Consider the following 8,812-nt stretch of genomic DNA (forward strand, 5'->3'; position numbering starts at 1 on the left):
AGCTTCTGGTAAGGAGTGCCAAATTTTGGCTCTTGCAGCCACACATTAAAAAATGTTTTTTTAATTCCTGCCATTACAATTTTGCGACTTTGGAAGAATGCCATTACTATTCATGTTATTGGAAATTTGCCATTACAATTCTTCACTTCGTTGAACCGTGACATTTTATACGTCTTTGATGCCCTTGGACCCACACGCAGACCTGCGTATTTTCGTATGGCCCAAAATACCCCTGCTGCTTCTCTCCCTTCCACTCACTGACGTGTGGGGCCCACACGTCAGCTTCTTCTTCAACCTCCTCCTCTCCACCACGCGCTGCCCACCTCCGCCCCACCTGCCGCCGTCGGCCTACTCCCCGCCGGGAGGGCCCCTTCCCCCGCCGCGCCCTCGCGCGGGCCCGCCGCCGCCACCGCCGCGCCCTCCCCTCCTCCCGCAGCCCCACCGCCTCCCCTGCGTTGCGGGCGGCGGCGGGCGGGGCAAGCTGCGGCAGCGGCGGTCGGGGCTAGGAGCTGTGGCGGCGGTCGGCCTCTCTGCAACGCCGACGGATCCTGGCGGCCGGATCCCGGCGCCGCCGGCCCTCCGCTCCCTCGCCAGATCCAAGCGGAGGAGGACGACGACAGTGGTGGCGAAGAGGAGCTGGAGGACGAAGAGCGCGTCGCTCAGCGCGCCGACGGGCCCGTACGCCCCAGCAGGACGTGTGCGGCGGCCTCTCCGAGCGCGATGGCCTTGGCGTGCACCTTGCGCACGGCAGCCGCGAGCTCGCGGTCCGCGCGGATGCTCTGGTCGACGCGGAGCAGGCTGGAGGCGGTGGTGAGCTGCATCGCTGTCCCGGCCGTGACGAGGGGCCCGACGTCGAGCTCCATGAGGCGTGCCGCGGTTGGAGGCGAGGATGGAGCTCCGTGAGGCAGCGCGTGGTGGAGAGGAGGAAGGAGGTTGAAGAAAAAGCTGACGTGTGGGCCCCACACGTCAGTGAGTGGAAGGGAGAGAAGCAGCAGGGGTATTTTGGGCCATACGAAAATACACAGGTCTGCGTGTGAGTCTAAGGGCATCAAAGACGTATAAAATGACACGGTTCAAAGAAATGAAGAATTATAATACAAGTTTCCAATAAAATGAATAGTAATGGCATTCTTCCAAAGTCGCAAAATTATAATGGCAGGAATAAAAAAACCCTTAAAAAATCATCACAAAAGGTGAATCCTTTAGCTTGCCAATGCAACCGGTTCACTTCTCCCAATATAGTTTCCAAAAATTTTCCTACGGTACCCATCACATCAAATCTTTGGACATGTGCATGGAGTATTAAATGACGAGACAAATTTTTTAAATCTAATTAGTCCATAATTAGATATTAATGGTCAAATAACAATAAAAATACTACGGTACCAAAATTCAAAAAATTTCGCGAACTAATCAAGCCTAATCGCGATCTAAATATTTATAATTAGAACCCTGTACTTTGCATATAGAACCCTGTGGGCAGGGTCTGCTCCTCCTGTTCGTCCGCCGCCGATGCCGCCCCCCGTCCGTCCGCCGGGAGCTCATATCCCCATCCCACCCACCATTCCATCGCTCAAGACCTAGCGTCGACAACCTCTCCTTGATTTCCGTTCTGTTCAAGAGAGGAACGGATGGATTCTTGCTCCGTCAGACCGGAGCTGCATCTCGTCTGATCTGAACAAAACTGTTGCCACTGTGCTCTGTGCAGGGGCAAGGCTCGATGATTTGTGATCGATGGGAGAGATGCTGCCGAGGGATCTGCCGTGTTTGCCATCAGTGATGGGGGAGCCCGCTATTGTTGTACCCACGAGGCGGCCTCACGTTTGATGCTCTCGCACTTCTTAGGCGGCCGCAAGGTGTTCGCGGGAATGCCTCTCAAGTCCTCCACTCCTTTCCAGGCACCATGCTCAAATTGGAGGATGTAGTCGAGTAGGCCATTGCCTCTCATTGAGATTCTGAACTGACAAGGATCGTGCATTCCCAATTTGCCATGCCGAGGTGCGGACTTGCATCAATTCCAGTCCCAAGTGCACAGTCTAGAGGAAAGCATGTCCGTGATTATCATGATCAGAGGACGGTGATTCACGCACCAGATTCCCCAGGCTATTTTGGGGCATTTCTGATGCTGCACCAGTTTTCGTTGCTCTGTTTGAGGTGAATTTGTATGCACTATCTCTGCTTTTGTTTGTATCCAGTCTTTGCTTTTGAATTATGCATATCTCCATCTGATTGAGGAGCTTCTGCAGGTGTAAATTTCTGCATCATTTCATTGTCGCATCATTTCCTTGGGTCCTAGATGATCACTGAGCTAAGGATAAATGCAGACGGTTGCAAATATTGTTCAGCTGTCATATGAAAGCTGAGCTTCCAAATTCACATCATTCTTATATTCTAATCAGAACACTATGCGTGTTGACATTCTTGCATTCAGACATGATGGTTACTCGATTGAAAATGATGGATGCATTTTCTTGTACGCGACCGAAGCTACCTGATCTGTGGTTTCTTAACATGAGAACCAAAAAAAATGGGCTCCATTGTTAATCCACTTTTTTATGGCATGTCACCTTCCGTGTGAATAATCAATACTCCAGAATCAAAGATCGAATCAATTGTCCAACTGATGCTGCTGGGAACCAGCGATGTCTTTATCATTTTACGTAGTGGCAGTTGAGATATCAATGTCCAACTCATCAGAAATGGAACACGCCAGGAAATGAAATACCTAATGGTTTAAATGTTTCCGGTGGGCTGGCTCTGGAGACCACCACCAGCAGCAAGTCTTTGTTTTTAAAATTGTGAACTGGAGTAGATGGTCACCACGGTCAGGCTTTATTATGAATGTTCAACTTCTCATAATAGAACATGCATTAGTTATACAGATTGTCTGAGTAGATTGAAGGATCATCAAAGTAAAGCTAAGGACAGCCCATAAGAGGAGGAAAAGGTTTGATATCTTACTTGAGTTGATGTATGCCTGTTTTTTCTTCCTTAATGCTCATATGTAGTAGTTCTGATGATATACATCTCATGTTCTGTCAGTAAGGTAAGAGATGGAGCTGTTGGGGCAGGCTGCCAACATAACACAACTGCTCGGGGTGGACTTATTTGGGCTGATCAGCATGATCGAGAAGGCTGCACGGACAGTCTGCCGGAATGAGGAGGCGTGCAGACAGATATCTGACCGTGCTTCTATGATCAGGGATCGGCTGCAAGAGTTACAGCAAGTCTCAAGATTTTTTGAGCACCCAGAGATGTGGAAGCCGACACAGGGACTTAAGGCCACCCTTGGCAGAGCATACAGGCTCATCATAGACTGTCAGCATAGCAGCTACACATACAAATTCTGCTGGGGTTCTGATATTGCTGATGAGTTACAATCGGTGCTGAATGATATGGATGCCTGGAATCAGCATCTGACCAATGTCAAAGTGGACATCCTGTTCACTGCATTCACAGTTATTGTCGCACGGTACTTGCATGGGAACAGAAATACCATCAAGCAGGTAAAATGTACAATCACTACAATAATTTCACCTCCATTTGTCAAGTAGTTTGATGTAGCACTGTTTTATGGTTAAAATGAAAAAAATGGGAAAATTAAACTGTCCGTGACTTATCATTGTTCATTCTCACTAGTACTGTATTAACGACAAGAGCTTGTTTATCATCCCAGTTTTGTTGTTATAGGATGGTGCTCATATACCTCCTGCGGGGTCATCTTCTAGTCACTTGAACAACAATGACAGGTGCAATGTTGCAACAGCTATTTTTTTTACTTCAGAATTCATAGAGTTCATTTCATATTCATTTTATAAGCATAAGAAAAATTTGGAATTTTTCTTGAAACCTAATTGTTAACAATTGAAAACCACTGTCTCATCCCCTCACTTAGTGTGGAACTTATGGAACTTTGATTCACTGTGTTCAATGCAAAGATCATTTTCGAAGCCTCAAAACTAAAACATACTCGTCTCATTAGAAATTTTTGTTCTCATTGTATTAGAACTATTCTCACTGTGTTTTTTAATTGACCATGCCTATCGATGCTAGGGGAACATTGATTGGTGATTTAGTACAGTTTCAACTGCTAGCAGAGCCTCAAATATCTACGGTAGAAGGGTACTTGCCGGCAGGTACTTCTCTTTTACGCATACATACAGCATATCAGGGTCTTAAATATACAATCTTATTCTTATTTATTATTAGTTTTCCAGCTTTTTGTACATTTACCACACTAGACTTACGTTTTCTGCTTGCCTTCAAGATACCATTGAAGAATTTTCAATAAAGAACCAAATATCCAGGTGCTGCTGTTGGTGTCCCAGCATTTGCTACAGAAGAACAGGTATGAGCTATACACTAAACTTTGGCATCCTGCACTCCATACTAACTTATATTTCTGTGCCAAAAAAAGTACTAATTAAATCAATGTATCAATGGTCCACGTCCCTGTAAACAACAGGTCTTACAAAGTTTAGTTTCTCTCAGTTGGCGCAAGTGACAAATCACTTCTCACTGCACAATAACATCGGATTCGGTGGCTCTAGCTATGTTTACAAGGTAGTGCTTTACACCTGCTTTACTTTTCATCACCTTTCGTGTTCCCAAAAAGGAGCCCTGAGCTTTTCTCTAGAGCACAGATAAAATTTCAACATTAGTTTCTGTCCAGCTTTTCCATCCTTTTTTCTAATAAAGTTGCATCATTATTTGTACTTGGCGTTTACACTTTTCAGGGCCAACTAAAATCAGGAGTTGAGATCGCAGTCAAAAGAGCATCATATGAAGGGAAAATTCCATTTGAACATTTTAAAAATGAAATTGAGCTAATTCCGAAGCTTCAGCATACAAATATAGTTAAGCTTCTAGGGTATTGTATCCAAAAGAGGGAGAGAATCTTGGTATTCGAGTATATGCCAAACGGAAGCTTGGATTCCTTCATATATGGCATGTTTCGACTATCTTTATATATTGAAGCTTGAGACCAAAACATACAATTCTCATGTAGTGCGTGATTTATTACAGGTGAGAGATCAAGGGAGGCACTGGAGTGGCCTAAGCGCCATCAAATAATCAAAGGGATAGCTCAGGGAGCTAAATATCTGCACCAACAATGCGAGCCATGCATTATTCATGGGGATTTAAAGCCAGGCAACATACTCTTGGACTCTGAATTCAACCCTAAGATTTGCGACTTTGGGACATCTAAAGCACTAAAGCCAGGTGCAGATGAGGACTGCACTGGCCTTATAACAGGCTCACGGTAAAATTACATGTTACATTATGTCACAACCTTTGCTACTTCTGACCCAATTTGTGATCTTTTTTTTTCAGTGGGTTCATTGCACCTGAATATATTGGACGAGGCTGTTTATCCATAAAGTCTGATGTGTACAGCTTTGGAGTCACTCTTCTTCAGATCATTAGCAGGAAGAGGTTCCCTCCACCTCCACTAGCACTATCAGCTGAATCACGTGACTATGGGCCTCTTAATAAGTGGGTAAGTGGCCCTTTTCGAGTATAGGGCAAGTTCACATCAAACGACACCTATCATTCTTAGTCCATCATCATCTCATCAGGAGTAGCTTCTTTCAGGCGTGGGACTTGTGCGTAGCAGGAGGGCTCCTGGAGTTCATTGATCCAATGCTGCATGGAGAGCCACAAAATGCCGAGATAATTAGATGCGTTCAGATAGCATTGTTGTGTGTTCAGGAGGACCCAGAGGAGCGACCGAGCATGTCGGATGTTCTTCTAATGCTGAGCTCTGATAACAACATCCAGAAACAACCCAATCGACCTGCTTACTACTGAAAGAGAGATTTCATATGCTGGTTAAGCTCAAGCTGGAGACTCACAAACTGAGCTCAAAACCTAGCCAAAGTGAAATATAATGTTGGGATGCATGTATTCTCCTATGGCAGATGCTACAGAGCCATGATGACTATATTATCTCCAAAAAAAACATTTTGATGTGAATTTTGGCTTCGTTTGGTATTGTTCTGTATTATGTGGCGTTGCTTCACATTAGAAAAAGAAAAGAACTCTCAAGATATGCTCTACGAAATGAACGTGTTAAGTCTGTTTTTCAATAAAAACAGGGCAATCATATTCGCAATGTGCTGCTTTTTTGTTAGTAAATTTTGACAGTTTCAAAGAGGCAATGCGTCAGAATTGGCCGCTGCGAGAGGCTGATTTTGAACAGAAACATTCAGACCTCTGATTCAGACCCTGAGCAGGGGCTCCATCTGAAGCAACAGCAGATATTGTTCTCAATTCGGATCTGTCGTGATTCTTGCTGACAGGAAAAGCGACAGAGCGGTTGGGCCGGGCCGTGCGATTTGAAGTTAGCTAAACAGAAAACGAGTCCGAGCCCCGTTTACAAAGCATAAGTTCGTTAGGAAGATCCTTTTTCGGTTTGTAATTAGATTGATTTGCCATCTAATCTGCAGCACCCTACTCGAAACCCTCGTCGAGGACGAGCAGCCGCCGGCGCGGCATGGCATCCGGCGGCGACTGTTGCAGCGACTACGAGGACGACGTGTACGACTACGAATACGAAGACGACGGCGGCAGCGAATACGGCGACATCAGTGACGCCGAGGACACCAAGGTCGTCGTCGAAGCCGCCGCACCGTACCTTGTTCTGACGGACGAAGAAGTGCTGAGGCGGCAGGCGGACGACACGGCCAAGGTCGCCGAGGTCCTCTCGATCCCGCCGGCGTTCGCGGCCTTCCTCCTGCGGCGCTACAGGTGGGTAGCGTCGACCCTCCAGGACGCGTGGTTCTCCGACGAGCGCCGCGTCCGGGAGGCCGCCGGCCTGCGGGCCGACGGCGGCGTCCCGCCGGTCGCCACGGCGCTCGGCGCCGCGCCGCTCGCCTGCGCCATATGCTTCGACACGTTCCCCGCCGGGCGGACGAGGTCGGCGGCGTGCTCCTCCCACTTCTACTGCGACGAGTGCTGGCGCGGGTACGTCCGCGCGGCGGTGGAGGACGGCCCGCGGTGCCTGTCGCTGCGGTGCCCGGACCCCGGCTGCTCGGCGCCCGTCGTCCGCGACCTCGTCGACGCTGTCGCCGGCGGCGACGGGGAGCGCTACGCGCGGTTCGTGCTCCGGTCGTACGTGGAGGAGAGCGGCGGGCGGATCAAGTGGTGCCCCGGCCCCGTGTGCGCCCACGCTGTCGAGTTCCTCGGCTGCGCCGGCGACGACGCCGCCGACGTGCTCTGCCGCTGCCGGCACGGCTTCTGCTGGCGCTGCGGCGAGGAGGCGCACCGGCCGGTGTCGTGCGCCACGGTGCGCGCGTGGCTGGCCAAGAACAAGTCCGACTCGGAGACGGCCAACTGGGTGCTGGCCAACACCAAGCACTGCCCCAAGTGCCGCCGCGCCATCGAGAAGAACCAGGGCTGCAACCACATGTCGTGCCCGCCGCCCTGCGGCCACCACTTCTGCTGGCTCTGCTTCAAGCCGGCGGGGACGGCGAGGCGGAGACCGAGGAGGAGGCGACGGCGCGGCAGGCCAAGGCGTCGCTGGACAGGTACCTGTTCCACTACGAGCGCTGGGCGGGCAACCTCCGGTCGCTGGAGAAGGTGCGCCAGGACATGGACGAGCTGGAGCGGCCGTCGGTGCTCCAGGGTATGGCCGCCGCGGTCGGGCTCACCGCCGTGACGGAGCTCGACTTCATGGTCGAGGCGTACGAGCAGATCGCCGCAGGCCGGCGGGTGCTGCGGTGGTCTCACGCGTACGGGTACTACCTGGACCCGGCGCGCGACGGGAAGAAGAGGGAGCTCTTCGACTACCTGCAGGGCGAGGTCAACGAGGCGCTGGAGCGGCTGCACAGGCTGGCCGAGTTGGACAGGAAGGAGGTCTTCTGCTCCGAGGACGACGGCGCCGACGACGTCGCGGTCGCCAGGAGGTTCAAGGACTATAGGGATAAGGTGGTGAACTTGACCGTGGCGACGCGAACCTTCATGGGGAACCTTGTGAAAGCCTTTGAGACCGACCTCCCTATCAGAAATTGCTAGAATGCTGTGTCTCTCTGTTTGCCGTGTGCTTTTTATCGGGCACACGGCAAAGAGCCACTTTGCCGTGTGCCACGGTGAAAACACACGGCAAAAACTTTGTCGTGTGCTTTTTTTGCACACGGCAAAGTAAATAGTTTGCCGTGTGTTATTTTCGGCACACGGCAAAGTAATATTTTTTTTTCTCTTCTTACCTCGAAACTTTTTCTACCCACCACATACAACATGTAGTACCCCAAGTTAAAATTGGGTACATTTTTAAATTTTTTTTGCTATATATCACTAATTAATTGCATTTCGAGCAATTTTTTGAATCAAGTCATATTTTAACTGCAAGTTATTCAAATAATAGAATAAAATGAGTGAAAAAATAATATTCATGTTATTTAGCTCAGTTTGAGGCCTTACACGTGAAATGAAAAGAAATTCTCAACATCTTGTCTAGAAAACACGGTCACGAACGTGTGTTCGAATTATTTTAAAATTTTAAAAAAGTAAATGAAGTCTGAAAATTATGATATTTGTCAATACCTCGTTATATCATATGTGGAGGCAGTGGTAAAAAATTGAGTAGGTTTCGTAATTTTTTCACGTACGATGCTTACAAATGAAAACATCTCTGGAGAAGACTCGGAGATTTGAGAATGATGCAATTAAGTTTGGAGTAAAAGTGACGGTCGAATTTGAGTTCGACATCGAAAATTTTTCTACTCTTCACATACAACATGTGGTACTCCATGTTAAAATTTGGATTTTTTTATTTATTTGCTATATTTAATTAAATAAATACATTTCAAAC

General features: G+C 48.5%; 1 protein-coding gene and 1 pseudogene across 3 annotated transcripts; both read left to right on the top strand.

Annotated features, from left to right (window-relative positions):
- Positions 1–1,462: 1,462 nt before the first annotated feature.
- LOC120645206 (cysteine-rich receptor-like protein kinase 25) lies at positions 1,463–6,064 on the top strand. 3 transcript variants are annotated; one of them, XM_039921983.1, is made up of 11 exons: positions 1,463–2,154; positions 2,247–2,947; positions 3,047–3,506; positions 3,691–3,749; positions 4,054–4,136; positions 4,268–4,348; positions 4,466–4,563; positions 4,737–4,947; positions 5,026–5,263; positions 5,335–5,500; positions 5,596–6,064. In XM_039921983.1, exons 3-11 carry the CDS (start codon positions 3,054–3,056, stop codon positions 5,809–5,811), a joined length of 1,605 nt encoding a protein of 534 aa, XP_039777917.1. In that variant the 5' UTR covers positions 1,463–2,154; positions 2,247–2,947; positions 3,047–3,053; the 3' UTR covers positions 5,812–6,064. The 3 variants fall into 3 exon arrangements, with proteins under 3 accessions (XP_039777917.1, XP_039777915.1, XP_039777916.1); XM_039921981.1 differs by having other exon boundaries at positions 1,464–2,154; positions 3,043–3,506; XM_039921982.1 differs by having other exon boundaries at positions 1,464–2,154; positions 2,297–2,947; positions 3,043–3,506.
- A 272-nt stretch (positions 6,065–6,336) lies between these two features.
- LOC120645207 lies at positions 6,337–8,016 on the top strand (annotated as a pseudogene).
- Positions 8,017–8,812: the final 796 nt, after the last annotated feature.

Source organism: Panicum virgatum, chromosome 8K (genome assembly GCF_016808335.1).
Source record: "Panicum virgatum strain AP13 chromosome 8K, P.virgatum_v5, whole genome shotgun sequence".
In the NCBI taxonomy this organism is placed as follows: Eukaryota; Viridiplantae; Streptophyta; class Magnoliopsida; order Poales; family Poaceae; genus Panicum; species Panicum virgatum.